The following is a 17382-nucleotide window of genomic DNA, read 5'->3' on the forward strand; positions in this document are numbered from 1 at the left end:
CAACTTCAACTATAGGGATTCAAGGCTTCATATATCCCTTGGATATAATACTCTATCTTGTACTACTAAAAGTTGTCTTAGTCGTCTCAGGGTGAGGGCATCCTGTTATGCAAACAAAGTTTGGTCTGTGGTGGATTGCTGTGAATTAAGTCAGGTTTAGGTTGGCCAGTTTGCCCAAGTTCTTTGCTTAATGAAGACCCAACGTAAAATTCATTTGGTGAGTTTGATTCAGAAACTAGTGCGAGATCAATACTTACTTTCCCAGTCCAACCCACATATCAGGCTCATATGGTGCATATAATTTCACCCGGGTTCAACTAATTCTAAAGTTGCACGGTTGCACCTGGCTATTAACATGCTTTGGACATGGAAATGCAAGCAAGACATCAGCTGATGTTGGGATGTACCTGAAAGGCATGGAAAGGCAACACAGTAGGAGTGAAATAACTCAGGGAGTGCCATATCTCATGATACTAGGGTACTGAAAATGCATTTCCTAGGATTCATAAAGATTCTATTTCAATACATGATAAAATATTAAAATTGTTGAAACATTGTTGGACATGGTGAGGATTCTCAAGGCAGTGGTTGTGTTACATTTCATAAGGCGACTTACATGTCTGTGGACCGCAGGAGGCTTGCTAGCCATTCCATTTAAAACAACTAACTGAAGATCAAGGGAGATGAAGTTCATAGTGTAGATGGTATGATGACTTCTCAATTTTTGTTCAAGTGCATAATTAGGGCATTTGTGCCAATTTTGGCAAACCCTTATTTATGAAGGGCCGCCTTCGATGCTGAATCTCAATCCAAGGAAGCTTGGTCATGGAGCAGTACTTTTCATGTATCCATGCTGATAAAGTAAAGTTTTGATGAGTTATTTTCAGGACTTCGTTGAAAAATGTGATCTTTTGACAGGCCATCAGAAAACTCATTCTCGGCATGAAATATCAATCGCATTTTGACAGGTTTTCTTAGTCCTAGAAGGGCCATGAATTAGCTGTTTTGCCTATTGTCTAGTTTTTTGTTACTGAAATAAAATAATTTGATTATATGTGATGTAATGTGCTTATTGTGGGCCATTCATTGTTTGGTAGACCATGGGAATACAATAGCAAGATCATTCACAATGACAAGGGAAACCTACATGTTAGGAATCTTCCAAGAAATCAGAAGTTACAACTAAGGCAAAATCAATGGAGACTGTCAAACTTCTTTTAATATCTTGTTGATGTATCTTGTCCTAGTACTAGTAATACTTTATATGAAATTCTGGGTGGAAAGTGTGCACTGATGTTGTTTTATATGTTTTTCTAATTCATTCAGGTTGTTATATGGTAGGTCTATCAGATAAGATATCACCTGATTAATGGCTGGTGGATTTGTTTTTATTGATTTCAGGGTTCATCGCGCAGGGCCAAGAGAGAAAATATACTTCAAACCAGAAGAAGTAAATGCAGCAATCATTACTTGTGGAGGCCTTTGTCCGGGTCTCAATGATGTTATTCGCCAGGTGAATATAAGAAATATACAAGTGTATCAATAACAATTATCTCTATTTTAATTACATAAAATCATTAAATGTATGACTTTCTTTATTTTTTTGCAATTACCGAATCAGAACAGACACATACTCAATTTCAGATTCTAATTTTTGTATATATTTTTAGCTATAGGCAACCATTTAATTTATATAAAATTTTTGAAGTATAAGTTTCGTCAAACGTCTTCCAGTTCTTTTCAGAGAATCCAACACATACTTGATTCTACACCAACATAATAATAATATAAGTTTGAAAATCACAAAAAATTGTTGCACACATCAAGAAATCACAAACCGACTATCAATAATGCTCGAATAATCAATATAAATATGCATATCAAATACTAATAAAAATCTAACCACTTAAGAGCGGTATATCATACGATATCTCATAAATCTTCAATAGTGTTTTTAATGCTTTTCATTCCATTCCTTTTGAATTTGATCTGGATCCAAGATAAATTATCTTTTCGACTTTGGGCCAAATCTCGGTCACCATGGTTAGTGGAACCGTTTCAAACCATCCGGTTTGGGGCGTCCCGATCTATACTGGCGGCGCACCAGGACGGTTATGGCAACAAAATCGAGATTCCATCACCGGAGGGAGAGAAGAAGGAAAAAGAGAGAGAGAGAGAGAGAGCGGGGGAGGGAGGGAGAGGTAGAGCAAGGAGGAGAGAGGCGGGCCAACGAAGGCTGGGGAGCCTCCACGTGGAGGAGGCGGAGGCTGAAGAGCTGCGGAGGTGGGGCTCCGCCTTCGGTCCCCACGCCTCCGGCTGGTCTTTCTCCTCCTTCCTCTCCCTTTCCCTCCCTCCCCCCTCTCTCTTTTTCTCTCTTTCGTTCTTTCTCTCCCTCGCCTCTGCTGTATCGGTACAGGGCTGATACGGTATAGTGCGGGGCTGTATCGACCTGTGACGCTGGGCAACCGATACGGGGCCCGGTATCGGCACAACAGACATGGTCGGTCACGTTTTCCACTCGTGATGGGGCAATCGATAGTATCATATTTCCAACTTGTATCGAGGCATTCGATAGTTCACATTTTCAGCCGGTGACAGGGCATTCGATAGTATTATATTTTCAGCCTGTGACGGGGCATTCGATAGTATCACATCTACACCTATATCAAATTTGAACTTTTAAGTCATTTAAACAATATATGAATATGGTATGGTATAATCAGTATGTCATGGTTAACCTTCCTACCCTTATCTTAGGTTAAACCTCTTTTATCATGATCAGACAAATCATCCAGGCCTTTTGTACTTATCGTATACCAAACCCAATGCATACATTTTATCACAATGCCTAGTGATTTTACACCTAGGCACTGAATTTATTTTTGCTACTTTTGTCATATCCCAAGCGATCATAATCTCAAGATCTGATACATTTCTATCACAATCCTTAGTGACCTTAAACTTATGTTTTGATACCATTCGTAACAACCTAAGACCTCATCCAAAATGGCTAGTTGGAAGCAAAGTCGGAGGAACTGGTACCGGGCACTGTACCGGTTCTCTGGTGGGACGACTCAGTACGGGCCGTGCCGGGCCTGTACCGAGAGAGGAACCGTGGGAGAGAGAAAAAGAGAATGAGAGAGCGAGTGGGGGAGAGAGGGCCGGTGGAGGCCACGACAGGCAAGGCCATGGTCGGTTCCCTTGTTTCGAACGAAATAGGGATCCGACCGCGACTAAATTTTTTTGCATTTTTTAAGTAAAGTCGGCAAATTTCTTTCCTTCTTCTTCTTCGGCTTTGGCAACGGGTTCCATTTCCGTTGCTGGAACTGTACCAGTGAGCCACCGGTACGGCTCGGGACGGTTCCGCCGACCCTAGCTGGAAGGTATTTTTTGGGTTTCTTAGTCCTGTGTAAGTATTCAAGATCTCCTCGGAGAATGACCAATGTGGGACCAAACACACGCCCGCACGTTCCCTCACATACCCTCCCCGTTCAAGCCCTGACATCCTTGTTAGGCTAAGGGTTCATACTTCATACCCTCTCCTAGTCCACATAGGCCATGGGCCAGGTCTCTCTGATACCATTTGTCATAACCCAGGACCTCACCCAATATGGCTAGCCAGAAGGTATTTTTTGGATTCCTTAGTCATGTATGAGCATCGAAAATCTTCTCGGCGAATAACTGATGTGGGACTAAACATACGCCTACACGGGTTCTCACAGTTGGTGCCTAGGCTTGAGATCAAGGTTCGTCATCTCAGTATCGGATCCCATACCAGTGCCACACTAGCCTAATGTCAGTACGGTATGATACGGAGTTTTTTTGCCATACCGACACTCAGTACGCCACCCATAGCGGATACCGGTATCGAATCGGTACGGTACGCTCCATACTGCTCGGTCCGGGCCGGTACGGAATATCGTGCTTGAGAGAATGTTACATGATGATACTTCTTACGATATGCAGTGCCTGAATTATATGTGCAATCACAAGTAACCTCCCAATCAAAAGTGCTAGAGAAAATATATTAGTTTATCTGTAGTTGTAGAATATATGTTTCTCTCATATGTATAGCCTTTGTTTGAATCTGCATATGGCTTATATGTAGCAAGGTTTTAAATACTGGTACTGAACCCCTTATCATTTTTCCATTAGAAGAGTACAGTATTGATACAGTACTGGTATCAAATCTATGTACTGAACCTAAAAAAAAGAGAAAAATCATTGGTACCAACCGGAACAGTCCATATGGTACTATCAGTATGTATCAATATAGACCGATATAGCTGGTACATGCCAGTATATATGGTTTCAGGCTCCCTGCATCTGTTTTGCATTGGAACGGTATGATTCCTGTGGTACCTCCCTGTTCTGGCAGTTCTGAATCCATGATATGCAGAGTCTATAAGTACATTCAGCTGGAATCAGGTATCTTGTGCATTTTTGTGTGTCCAGCTAATTGCATGTATATGGTTTTATGTCAGGCATTTGAATCCAGCACCTGATCTTTTAAAATTTCCTGGTATCATAACTTGGAATTGTTACCTTGAATCATGGTTAAATCTTTATTGATGAATCATGCAAGACTTACTGCATGAAATCCTCACTACATGATCTAATTGTTGCAATATCATTGTAGCCATAATTGCCTAAATGGTGATCAATGTGTAAGAAGTCTTCAGATGGGGAAGTTTCTTGGGCTTTTTGACAGTGTGCTGTCTCAGGACACTGGATATGCTTCTGGATAAAGGAATGGATCTCCAATAAACATGTCAGTTTGGATCACTTTTGCACTAATGGACAGTGGCAGCATAAACCTTGCAATCTGTCGTACCATCAATAAAACTTCTATGTCAAATGGGCATAAATTATGCTGGATTCACCTCCTATAATTTATTTCTATTTGCAATTTTTGTGAGTTACATCATCTCTGACTCTCAAATGCCCCTTTTGTGTGTACGGACCTCCTTGTATTTTGACTAGTTGCTCGTAAGAGGACATGATATCATGTGCTTATGACAAATTTCCTTTGAGTTTGTGCTTTAATCATGTATATCTTCTCACTTCTTGCCCTCAATTTTCTTTTTTTTTTGCATCAGATTTCGTTAGTTTTGGGATAAAAAAACATCTCTCTTATTGACTGACATCATATATTGAACTCTTGTCACCTTAACCTTAGATTTTTTGCTTGTTTTTTTTTTTTTTGGGTATTTTCCTTGTTTTTGTACATGGGGTCTTCTACCTTACTATTTTGTACACTCCATCTTAGATATCACATTAGTACAGAGTAGCTGCTTTTCCCGGTTAGAAAAGTCACTAAGCATTATTTTGTGAGTACCCATTTCTTTTGATTCCTCATTAGGCCTTTATCTCCATCGTTCATTATATGGGACACACTTCTTTCTACTTCTCCAATCATTTCCTTTCTTTCTACCTTGCAGGTTCCCCTAGTACACTAGTATTCCTTTTGGACTATGGTTTTTCCTCCATATTTACCATCTTGACTATTTGTAGTTCCTACCTCATGTATTAGGTGTAAGGTTTTTATCTTTGAATTCAGATTCCTTTCCTCCAGATTTATTTAGAACTGGGACTCCCTTTTTTCAGTTCTTTATTATCCCTCAACAAGTTCTATTCTGCTGCCCTAATTGCATACTTGATGCTTGTTTATGAGTTAATATCCTTGAAAAATTATGTTGCATAACCTTTGTTTCGTTATGGCCCTAAAGCAACAATCTTGGTTATTGCTGCTTGTGATTCTTGCGACTTCAAGATCATCTGCTTCTGCTGTATATCCTCGTACCTACTTTACATTCCTAAAATACACAGTTTAAGATTCAGCTAACTTTTTTAACCATTTCTTTTGACATTTCACATGCATGTCTTTCCTATCTTCTATTGTTGTCATCACATTTTCACTCCATACATATTTGTCCAGTTTAGATGTTTGGCAGTTAACTTTGCTGGTCTATATGCTTCTTTTACCTTGGTTTTTGTTGGCCAGCTTTTCTCAGGACTAGCCTATATAGCCAACCTTATCATCTTTTCATTGTACATTTCCCAAAGATTTTATCTGTATATTTTATATGATGGTATGTTCCTTGTGGTGGTGTGAATGCAAAAAAATATTTAGAAAACATAGGTAACTCATGGAGTGTGTGCACACTCAGTATACCCCTCAAACTCATGGTAGTCATAAACTGACAGGGGTCAAAAGAGAATTGATAAGTACGGAACTCTGCAATCGTATTTACCGAGGCTAGTGAAAGGATTTGAATCATTTGATATTTATGAGAAACATCCATATAAAATTATCTTCATCCAAATTTTATTGTTCATTTCTGTCATGATATATGCGAGTTCTAATTTCTAAATATATTGTCATGTTTATTTTCTGATGCAGATAGTTATCACGCTTGAAATTTATGGTGTGAAAAACATCGTAGGTGTACCATTTGGTTATCGAGGGTTTGTAAAGGGAGTACCTGAAATATCAGTATGTTCTTTGCTCTCAATATATGTAACCATACTGCAGAGCATTTTTCTGTTGCAAAATTGCTGGCAGAAGCTCTTGATGGATTTTCAATACAGTGTTCTACATCATACAGCAGGTAATTTTGTTTGCAGCTTTCACGAAGAGTGGTACAAAACATTCACCTTGGTGGAGGAAGCATACTGGGAGTTGCTAGAGGAGGTCCTAGTGTCAAGGAGATTGTTGACAGGATGCAGGTATGATTCTGGCTTCTGTCACATGGCAGGATTTAATGCCTTGTTCATTTTATTTCATTGCTAGTGTTTTAACTTGTAGAATGAATCCCATGATGTCAGGCTGAATATTCTGAATAGATCTTTCACCCTGATGCCAGGAACGCAACATCAACATGCTATTTGTTTTGGGTGGAAATGGGACGCATGCCGGTGCTAATGCAATACATAAGGAGGTTGTTGATCTGCATTTTTGTTAATCTGTTAGTGACAAGCCTCTCAAATATTTGCTCTCTCTCTCTCTCTCTCTCTCTGTGCACGCGCGCACGCGCATCTGTGCATGCATGTGGTTGTCTTCCGTGTGTTGTGCACTTGCTTATCTGTCATTCTAGATGTATGGGAATTTTGCTAAAATATATATATTTTTTGATGTTTTACAATATGTCGATATTCATTTTTAGAATGATTATTTTGTTTGCTTGACTTTTAATTGGCACTTCGAACTTGGAAATTCATTGTTTTTCATTTTTTCAACTTTTGAGGTGTATCTGATTATTGTTTGGGTTTGTCTTGATAGCCTTTTACCTTATTTCTTGGTCCAATTTCTCTTGATATAGTCTTTATGACAAGGTCTAACAAATCATTTCTAAAACATTCTGTTGGCAACATTTGTTTCTTTTTAATTTTTTGACATAAAGATATCATTTCATGTAAGTGATTTTGCCTCTGTCGACATACCTGCAATGAGAGCTTTACTGTAGGAACTTTGATTTTGCAGTGCTGTAAGAGATGGATGAGAGTAGCTCTTTCTGTCATGATCTAATGTCTTTCAATTTTCTTTTTTTTGGTCATGCCTTGACATCTCTGATATGTAAATGATTTGCCATCACCTGTACACCTGCCAGAGCTTCCTATAAAGTAGTTTGATTGTGCAGTGTCAAAGGAGATGGATGAGAGTGGCTGTTGTTGGTGTCCCTAAAACTATTGATAATGACATTCTACTGATGGACAAGACCTTTGGCTTTGACACAGCTGTTGAAGAAGCCCAGAGAGCTATAAATTCTGCATATATTGAGGTCCAATATGGCGTCAATTGTTATTTTTTTGGATTATTTTTATATTCACTATTGTCATCAAAAATTTCTGCATTTTGTCATTAAGCACTTTGACAACTTACAGTCTCCTGCCAAATTCCTTGGTTTATATTGCATTTCCATCATCAAATTGTTGAATTTTTTCATTTAACTGTAAATTTAATTGCAGGCACATAGTGCATACCATGGAATTGGTATTGTGAAATTGATGGGTCGAAGCAGTGGATTTATAGCTATGCATGCATCACTAGCCAGTGGACAAGTTGATATATGTTTGATCCCAGAGGTATGCATGCTAGAAAAGCAAAATGTTTGCTATTGAACTGAGATTTCTTTTTATGACAACAGCCAGATTTTCTTTTCTATCTGAAGGTACCATTTAATCTACATGGTCCAAATGGTGTTTTGAGCCATCTAAAGTATCTCATTGAGACAAAGAGATCAGCTGTAGTTTGTGTGGCTGAGGGGGCTGGACAAGTGAGTCACATATTTTATTTGTAGTCATTAGTCATTTTGACAAGTTGACATTGTGATTTAACATCTTTAATTTCCTTAAATTTTAATATTTGATTTTTCAGCTAAAAGCTACTGTTGCATGTAGTGTTACACATTATAGTTGCATTGCAAGTTGTGAGAATTCTAGGTAGGGTCAGTGGTTATGAGTTAACTACTTATCTCCACAATGCATGGTATAATACTTCAACATGCTTAGCCACCATCTGCAATTAAATGAGCAGTGGAGTTTCAAATTTAGATAAAAAAGGCCATGGAAATAGAAATTCCAGACAGCCTCTGTTTGATTTTCTTGGCCAAAATTTAAGGTGCTTCCAGTGTATTGAGCTAAGAGAGGTTTTGGGTCCTTTGTGTTTTATGTCAGAATCTTTGATATAATGGAATTTTCAATTTATAGTTCTAAACGAATCACCCTATGATGTTGCAGAATTTGCTCCAGAAGACACATGCAAGGAATGCAAATGGAAATATCATACTTGGAGATATTGGTGTACATATTCAACAAGAGGTTGGTAATGCTATTTCCACATTCAGATACTAGAGAGATATTAACTCATAGTATATGCTACTTGCAGCAAAATGATTCCCATTGCTTGTAGTTACTACTTGTTGGGACAGCTGAGCAGTAAATTCCTAATAAAGGACCAGTCATCTAGATCAAATTTAAAAGGACCAGTCATCTAGATCAAATTTAAAAAGTCATAGGTGTCATTTTCTCAGGAAAAAAAAAGGGAGGAACAAGTATCCACCTAGGGTAGGGTAAGTACTGAAAGTTTAAGTTTAATGTTAACATCCAATATGGTGTGAATTTTCAATAAAGTCTGTTAGTCCTTTTCTAGATGCTCAAATCTGTTATCCACATGATCTCTCTCATGGAGTTGGCAATAGCTAAGTTGAGAAGGTTAACAAAAAAAGGGGCACGAGGCATCAAATTCTCTGCCAGTTATCCAAATCATAAGCTTCCAATATGTTTGAATCTGTGAATTGGTGCATATTCTCAATGGTTCTGTGAATTGGTGCATATTCTCAATGGTCATGCCCTTTCATATCTGAGCAACCAGAGGTTTCAGGTTCGAGTCTTGGTTGGTGCACCCCCAAGTATCTGGCCTTCGGTAATTATGATGCAGACGGGTCTTCTCTATCTCTCTCTATTCTCTCCCTCCCTCTCTCTCTCTCTAAAAAAAAAGAAAAAGAATCCCTATAAACAGATGATTTTTCTGCTATTCTGAAATTCTAGGAATTGCTCGATAACAGTTGGTTCTCTCCAACCGGCTTCTCTATTCTGTTATTTTCTCTTTCACAATGCATCCATCCATTGTGGAGAGGTCAAAATTATATCTTGCTTGGGCATCCGAAGAGATCCTGAATCAAGATCCGCTGTACCGACCGTACCGACGTACCGATGAGCACCGGTACTGGTACCATACCGAACCGAACCCGTACCGTACCGGTTCGGGCCAAAAGCCAAAAAAAAATTTGAGCTCGGTACGGACCGGTCGGTACAAGTCGGTACGGGCCGGTACTGGTTTGGTACGGATCGGTACGGGCCAAATAGTCGGAACCGAAAAATATAGCTGCACCGTACCGGTTCCGTCCGATACCGGTACGTACCAGCCTGTACCGGCCCGTACTGATCGGTACGGCAGACCATGCCTTGAATGCATTTTATGTTTTTTTCTTTCTTGTTGTCCATATCACCATCCTTCTTTCACTATATTATCTAAAACTGAAGTTACCATGGCCTAGATTGTTAGATTGCAGTACTACTTGTCAATTTTAGATTATATACACATTTTACTACGTATGAAATGCGCATACATTTTTTGATATTATGGTCCATTGTTCTCCTAAAGGTCACCCACCAAAAATTTAGATGTATCCGTATGGACGTAATGTCCTAATTAGTGGATTGTGCAGTGAACTAAGTTTTGGCAACTCTTTATTCTCTTTGTAGTGTGGCATAAGATCTCATATTGGGCCTTTGTGAGAGCTCAGTCAAATAACTATCCCATGTTAAAGCTTTTGCTATTGAATTCCATTCTTGGATTTCAAGAAAGTATGCTCTCTTTATTTTGGTATACTAAGTGTTGAGGGAAAACCCAAGTCGTCCCGGAACAAAGGCGCCGACCAGAAGGCGCCGACCAGAAGGCGCCGACCTGACTACGCTCGAACTAAGGGCGCCCGACTCGGCAACTGCCTCGGCTCGGCACCCGACCAGGCGCTGAATTCCGAAATGCCTTGCCTAAGTATTCGACCCCAGCTTAAGCCCTTAAAGGAGCCTTACTCCAGATACTCAATCTCACCATATCCTGCTACCGTCGTCAAGCCATTAATGCACATGGCTTTTGCAGGCCTCCGGCACACCCGATCATTAATGCGCGTGGCCTCTGCAGGCCTTCGGCGCACTCAACCATTAAATGAGTATGGTTCATGATGATCTCCGGTTTATTCAGCCATCAAAACGTATGACTTCTCCTGATCTCCGGTTCACTCAACGATTAAAGCGTATGGCTTCTGTCGTCTACGGACGTCGAGCCTCTTACGGCAAACCCACTTAATCGCTGATGATGGCATGACTCGACGACGACTTAAGGGCTCCGGCCTGATCTCCAACAGTAACGGTGTTGACTCACACGATCGAACATTAATTCTACTGCATGCCAGACTGTACGACAGGCCGATTGCCCCGTCACATCACAGGTAACCCAGCTCCATCTATAAAAGGGGAATTCCTCCATTTGAGGGGGGGCGGAACAATGAGAACTCCAACTTCTTACTGCTATCTTCACTCTTATACTGGCCCCCTCTGACTTAAGCATCGGAGGGCCGGCGTCGGAGACCCCGGCCACTGGCTTCTTGCAGGTCTTCCGGAGGACGCCACACCCCGACGGACCGTCACCCATCACCGCCGATTTCCACCGGAGCTCCTCCTTCCTGGCCCAGCGGTCGCCCCCGGGTCCAAATTCCAGCAACAGTTGGCGCTAGAGGAAGGGCCCGAGTCGCGGCCATGAAGCTGAGAAGCAAGGGAGCTTCTAATGCCTCCCGGCGTCCTCCATCTAGTCCCGGATATTCTGTCCAGAACTCACCACCTCCGGCTGATTCGACTCTCCAAGTTCGGCCGGAACAGTTTGATGCCCTGGTGCAGCAGGTTCAGGCCTTGGCTGTTATTGTCCAAGGCCTGCAACCTGGGGGCGTCCCGACAGCACCATTACCTCAGGCCCCGGTTCAGCCGGTGCCCCCCGCAAGTGGACTGGCCCTCCAGGGCCAAGATCTCCATGCCCGAGTATCCTCCTGGAGAGAACCCCCAGTGAGGGGTCCTGGCGACTGGCCGCAACCGTCAGAGGCCGAGTCAGTCCCAGGGCAGCCTGCGCCCGAGCGGACCACCGCGGTGACCCCCCAGAGTGACGAGCTCGACAAGAAAGTCGAGAGACTGGAGCGCCAGATCGAAGCGCTCCACAGGAGGAGGGTGGGGCGCGAGGGTGACTTCGAGTTCACCACGAGGTCCCCTTTTTCCCAACAAATTGAGGACGAGCCGGTCCCGCCGAGGTTCAAAATGCCCCAGGTGGAGCCCTACAATGGCACGACCGACCCCCTCGACCATCTGGAAAGTTATCGGGCCCTGATGGCGCTGCAGGGATCCTCGGAGGCCATGCTTTGCAAGGCCTTCCCGGCAACGCTTCGGGGACCAGCTCGGCTTTGGTTTGCCGGGTTGAAACCCAGCACGGTCTCCTCTTTCGAGCAGCTCGGCAGGCAGTTCGCCACCAACTTTGCTGCCAGCCGACCCCAGCGACGAACTTCAGACTCCCTCCTCGACATAAAGCAAAAGGAGGGGGAGTCGCTCAGGGAATATTTGGACCGCTTCACTGCTGCAACCTGGGAGGTCCGCGAGCTGGACCAGTCCATAGCTATGTCGGCACTCAAGACTGGAGCCCGGTCTTATAGGTTTCTCTTCTCTATTGAGAAGAATTTCCCAGCCGACCTCACCGAGATGTTAGTCAGGGCGCGGAAGTACGCGAAAGCCGAGGAAGCCGTCGCTTCTAGACAGAGCGGAGCTGAGCAGACCTCCAAAAAGCAGAAAAGGCGTCGTGAGGAGCGTGGCCACCCCAGAAGCCCGTCTCCGCGCCGAGCCAAGAACCCGCCCCATCTGAAGAGTCCACCCCGGCTGCGGGGACCGCCCTGACCAAGGTCTCCACCTCGCCCGAGATCACCACCGCGGCTCCGCACACCCAACGGGAGGTACGAAAATTACACTCCCCTTACCGCTCCTCAGACTGAGATTCTCATGGAGATCGAGGGACGGGATTATTTCCGGCCTCCGCCTCCAAGGCGAGAGCCCGGAGCCTGGCGTAATCCCCGGAAGTACTGCCGTTTTCACCGGGACCACGACCATGATACGGAGGACTGCTTCCAGCTCCGAGACGAAATCGAAGCACTCATTCGCCGAGGAGTACTCGACCGGTTCGTGCGAAACCGGCGTGAAGAGAAAAGGCCAGCGGAGAATGCCGCACAGCCCGAAGATCCAAATGCCAACAGGCCCATCGCCGGCACTATCAACACCATTCGAGGCGGAGCTACAGAGGAAGGGGCCACCTCGAAGCGCCTGCGCGCCTCCGAAACCATCTCCTTCTCGGACGAGGACTTGGAGGGAGTCGAAACTCCCCACGACGATGCTGTGGTCGTCTCGATGGTTATGAATAGATTTGATGTAAAACGCGTCTTAATTGATAATGGAAGCTCGGCGAATGTTTTGTATTTTGACGCCTATTCTAGAATGGGGATGACAGAAAAGCAACTGCGAAGGATGAACGCCCCGCTGGTCGGATTTACTGGAGACTCGGTCCCTGTGGAGGGCAAGGTCAATCTCCTGGTCACGGTCGGACTCGTCCTCCGAGAACGTAACGTGAGGATGGATTTCCTCGTAGTGCGTTTTCCCTCAGCCTATAATGCCATCCTCGGGCGACCAAGGCTCAACGCTCTTCGAGCCGTGGTCTCGACCCGCCACCTACTCATGCGATTCCCCACCAGCCTTGGAGTCGGCAAAGTCCGTGGGGACCAGGCGGTAGCGAGACGATGCTACATGGCGACCCACGAGGCAAAGCAACCGGCCGAGGTGTCAGTTCCGACAACAGATGACCAGCCCTCGGCCGAAACTTTAGAGGCACGGGTCGGCCCTCAGAAGAATCGGATAGAGCCTGGTGAGCTGCTCATTCAAATTTCTTTACGCGAAAACTTTCCCGAGCTAACCGTGCAGGTCGGCTCCGGCCTCGATGATCGCGAGAGAGATCGCCTCGTCAGCTTCCTGCGGAACAACATGGACGTCTTCGCCTGGTCGCCCGCGGATATGCCGGGGATAAATTCGGAGGTCATGGTCCACCGACTCCAAGTAAAACCAACCTGCAAGCCTGTGCGACAAAAGAAGCGAGGTGCCGCCCCCGAACGACAACGAGCAGCAGTCGAGAAAGTTGATAAACTCCTCAAGGCCGGTTTCATCCGGAAGATATCCTATCCAGAGTGGCTCGCCAATGTGGTCCTCGTCAAAAAGGCTAGCGGAAAATGGCGTATGTGCGTGGACTACACCGACTTGAACAAGGCCTGCCCAAAGGACAGCTTTCCACTCTCCAGCATCGACCAGCTCGTGGACTCCACCTCGGGACATGAGCTGTTGGCATTCATGGACGCCTTCTCCGGATACAACCAGATCCGGATGGCGCCAGAAGATGAAGAAAAGACAGCCTTCATCACCGACGGGGTACCTATTGCTACAAGGTGATGCCCTTTGGTTTAAAGAACGCTGGAGTAACTTATCAAAGGCTGGTCAGCCGAATCTTCGAAGACCAAATAGGCCGAAACATGGAGGTCTACGTTGACGACATGTTGGTGAAGAGTCGAACAACGAACGACCATGTGGCTGACCTCGACGAAGCGTTCACCACGCTTCGGAGGTACCAGATGAAGCTCAACCCCGCGAAATGCGCATTCGGAGTGACCTCGGGCAAGTTCCTTGGTTTCGTGATTACCCAACGGGGAATCGAAGCCAATCCTGAGAAGATCCGAGTGCTCCAAGAGATGGTACCCCCGAGAACAGTTAAAGAGGTACAGCAGCTTACGGGACGGGTTGCAGCTCTCGAAAGATTTGTCTCCCGATCAGCCGAGCGCTGTCTCCCGTTCTTCACGGCTCTCAAGCGGCCGAAGAACCTCTTGTGGTCGGCAGAGTGCCAGCAAGCTTTTGAAGAGCTCAAGCACCTTCTCGCTTCTCCTCCTTTGCTCACGAAGCCTCAGCAGGGTGAGCTCCTTTACCTGTACTTGGCTGTTTCCCCAGTTGCAGTGAGCTCAGTCCTAGTTCGAGAGGAGAATAAGCTTCAGAGACCGGTATACTACGCTAGTCGGGTCTTAAAGGATGCTGAGACCCGATACTCCAAGCTGGAAAAGACCATCTTTGCCTTGATCGTCTCAGTTCGGAGACTCCGGCCTTACTTCCAAGCCCACGCAGTGGCCGTACTCACCGACCAGCCGATGAAGCAGATCCTGCAAAGATCAGACCGTGCGGGTCGAATTACTAAGTGGGTCGTCGAGCTCGGGGAGTTCGACCTCGAGTACCGATCCAGACCGGCAATCAAGGCACAGGCACTCGCCGACTTTATAGTCGAGTGCACTGTGCCGGACGAGGCCGAGCCCGAACCCGAGCCCGCGCCAATAGAGCAGACCCCGAGCTCGGCATGGGCTCTGCACATCGATGGTTCTTCGAACTCGGGGGGTAGCGGAGCGGGTCTCATTCTCACCAGTCCAGATGGAGTGGTTGCTGAGCAGGCTCTACGCCTCGAGTTTCCCACTTCCAACAATGCGGCGGAATACGAAGCACTCATCGCCGGGCTCAAGTTGGCCAAGGAGCTAGAAGTGAAGGACCTGAGGGTCTTCAGCGACTCTCAGCTGGTCGTGAACCAAATCTTGGGTGACTTTGAAGCCAGAGACCCCACAATGCAGGAGTATCTCCGGAAGGTGCGGGACCTCACCTCGACCTTGAGTTCTTTCCGCATCCAACATATTGCCAGGTCGGAGAACCTCAGAGCAGACCAGCTGTCAAAGTTGGCGTCTTCTCGCATGAGCGAGCTTCCCAAAGCGGCGGCGCTGGAGTATCTCCAAAAACCCAGCACGGAGGAGCCCGAGCAGGCCCTTTGCATTGAGGTCGAGCCGAGCTGGATGGACGAGCTCATTAGCTATCTGCGAGATGAAGTCCTCCCCAGTGATGAACGCAAGGCTCGCCGAGTAAAGCGTTCCGCCGCCCAGTACATATTGTACGAGGAAAAGCTTTATCGGAGATCTTTTACCTCTTCCCTCCTCGGATGTCTCCGCCCGACAGAGGCGGATTATGCAATGCGAGAAGTCCATGAAGGGATTTGTGGAAATCATTTGGGGGGACGAGCACTGGCGCATAAGATTTTGCGCCAAGGATACTACTGGCCGACACTCCAGAAGGATACCCTGGACTTCGTCCGAAGGTGCGACCGATGCCAGAGAAACGCCAATGTCCAACGCCGACCCTCGGCCCCGTTGACCTCTATCAGCTCCCCTTGGCCTTTCGCCCAATGGGGAATTGATATCCTGGGACCATTTCCTCTGGCAACCGGGCAAAGAAAATTCCTAGTCGTCTCCATCGACTATTTCACTAAATGGGTGGAAGCCGAGCCAGTCGCCCGGATCACCGAGCAGAAGATGCGGAATTTTGTCTGGAAGTCAATAATCTGCAGATTCGGACTCCCTCGCATCCTCATATCAGACAACGGCCGCCAGTTCGACAACGTTCGCTTTAGAGAGTTTTGCTCCGAGCTTGGCATCAACCACCGCTTCACCTCGGTCGCGCACCCTCAGACGAACGGAGAAATCGAGGTAACAAATCGTACTATCTTGCAGGGGCTCAAAGCCAGGCTCGACCAGTCCAAAGGACAGTGGGTCGAAGACCTGTATAACGTCCTGTGGGCTTATCGGACCACGTTCCGTGTCCCCACCGGCGAAACTCCTTTCAATTTAACATATGGAACGGAAGCCGTCATCCCACTGGAGATCGGACTCCCTTCTCCGAGGGTGGAGCATTATGATGCCAGCTCCAGCTCCTCGCAGCTCAGAAATAACCTGGACCCAATCGAGGAGACGAGGGAAGCCGCCCGAGTTCGCATGGCGAGGTACCAGCAAAAGACAGCGCAATACTACAATGCTAAAGTCAAAGTCAAATCCTCCAAATCGGAGGACCTCGTCCTTAGAAGAGCTGAGGCCTCCCAGCCGGCCGAGCAAGGGAAGCTGGCTCCGAACTGGGAGGGACCCTACCGAGTCGCACGAGTCCAACGACCCGGGGCGTACAAGCTGGAATCTCTCGACGGGACCCCTATTCCACGAAGTTGGAGTTCCGAAAATCTCCGGGTGTACTACCAATAGAACCCCAAGGGGTTCTCCGTTTCAATCATAAATCTCACCTTTCTACCATGGCTTATTTGCAATTGTTCAATTGTGCCAAATTTCTCCTAATGCTTATATGTCTCGTGACTCCCAGACTTGGCCCAGCTCGTCAACCAGCATCGAGCGAAGCCGGGCGCCTTGGCGAAACTCCGGAGCGCCGATGTCGAGCTCGGTCTCGATCTCCACCAAATACCTCGGCACTTCGGGAAGGCGGAGCAGTGCCCTCGTGGCCCTCCGTGGCGCTCAACAACGGGGTAATACCTTTGCGGTCCCCCCGCGGCGCCTCCTCGACTACGGTCGGGATGCCCCGACGAGTCGACAGTGAGCTCGAGCTCCCTCGACCTCGGGATGACGGGGTAGTACCTTTGCGGGCCCCGGACAAACGTTCGTGATCGCCGAAAACGTTCGTGATCGCCGAAAACGTTCGTGATCGCTGAAAACGTTCGTGATCACCGAAAACGTTCGTGGTCGACAATACATGTTCGTGATCGCCGAAAATGTTCGTGGTCGGCAATACATGTTCGTGGTCGACAATACATGTTCGTGATCGCCGAAAACGTTCGTGGTCGCCAAAAATGTTCGTGGTCGACAATACATGTTCGTGATCGCCGAAAACGTTCGT

General features: G+C 46.1%; 1 protein-coding gene across 2 annotated transcripts in view; it reads left to right on the plus strand.

The window, feature by feature from the left end:
• The window catches only part of LOC103711028 (ATP-dependent 6-phosphofructokinase 5, chloroplastic), a 30483-nt gene that overhangs the window by 5598 nt on the left and 7503 nt on the right, over positions 1 to 17382 (plus strand). The window contains exons 4-11 of one of the 2 annotated variants that reach the window (XM_008796996.3): positions 1402 to 1513; positions 6404 to 6496; positions 6628 to 6729; positions 6867 to 6941; positions 7641 to 7781; positions 7969 to 8085; positions 8172 to 8276; positions 8740 to 8820. In XM_008796996.3, coding sequence (XP_008795218.1) covers positions 1402 to 1513; positions 6404 to 6496; positions 6628 to 6729; positions 6867 to 6941; positions 7641 to 7781; positions 7969 to 8085; positions 8172 to 8276; positions 8740 to 8820 — 826 coding nt within the window. The remainder of the gene's footprint in view (positions 1 to 1401; positions 1514 to 6403; positions 6497 to 6627; positions 6730 to 6866; positions 6942 to 7640; positions 7782 to 7968; positions 8086 to 8171; positions 8277 to 8739; positions 8821 to 17382) is intronic. The other variant, XM_026806207.2, reaches the window with a different exon arrangement.

Source organism: Phoenix dactylifera, chromosome 8 (genome assembly GCF_009389715.1).
Source record: "Phoenix dactylifera cultivar Barhee BC4 chromosome 8, palm_55x_up_171113_PBpolish2nd_filt_p, whole genome shotgun sequence".
NCBI classification, from domain to species: Eukaryota; Viridiplantae; Streptophyta; class Magnoliopsida; order Arecales; family Arecaceae; genus Phoenix; species Phoenix dactylifera.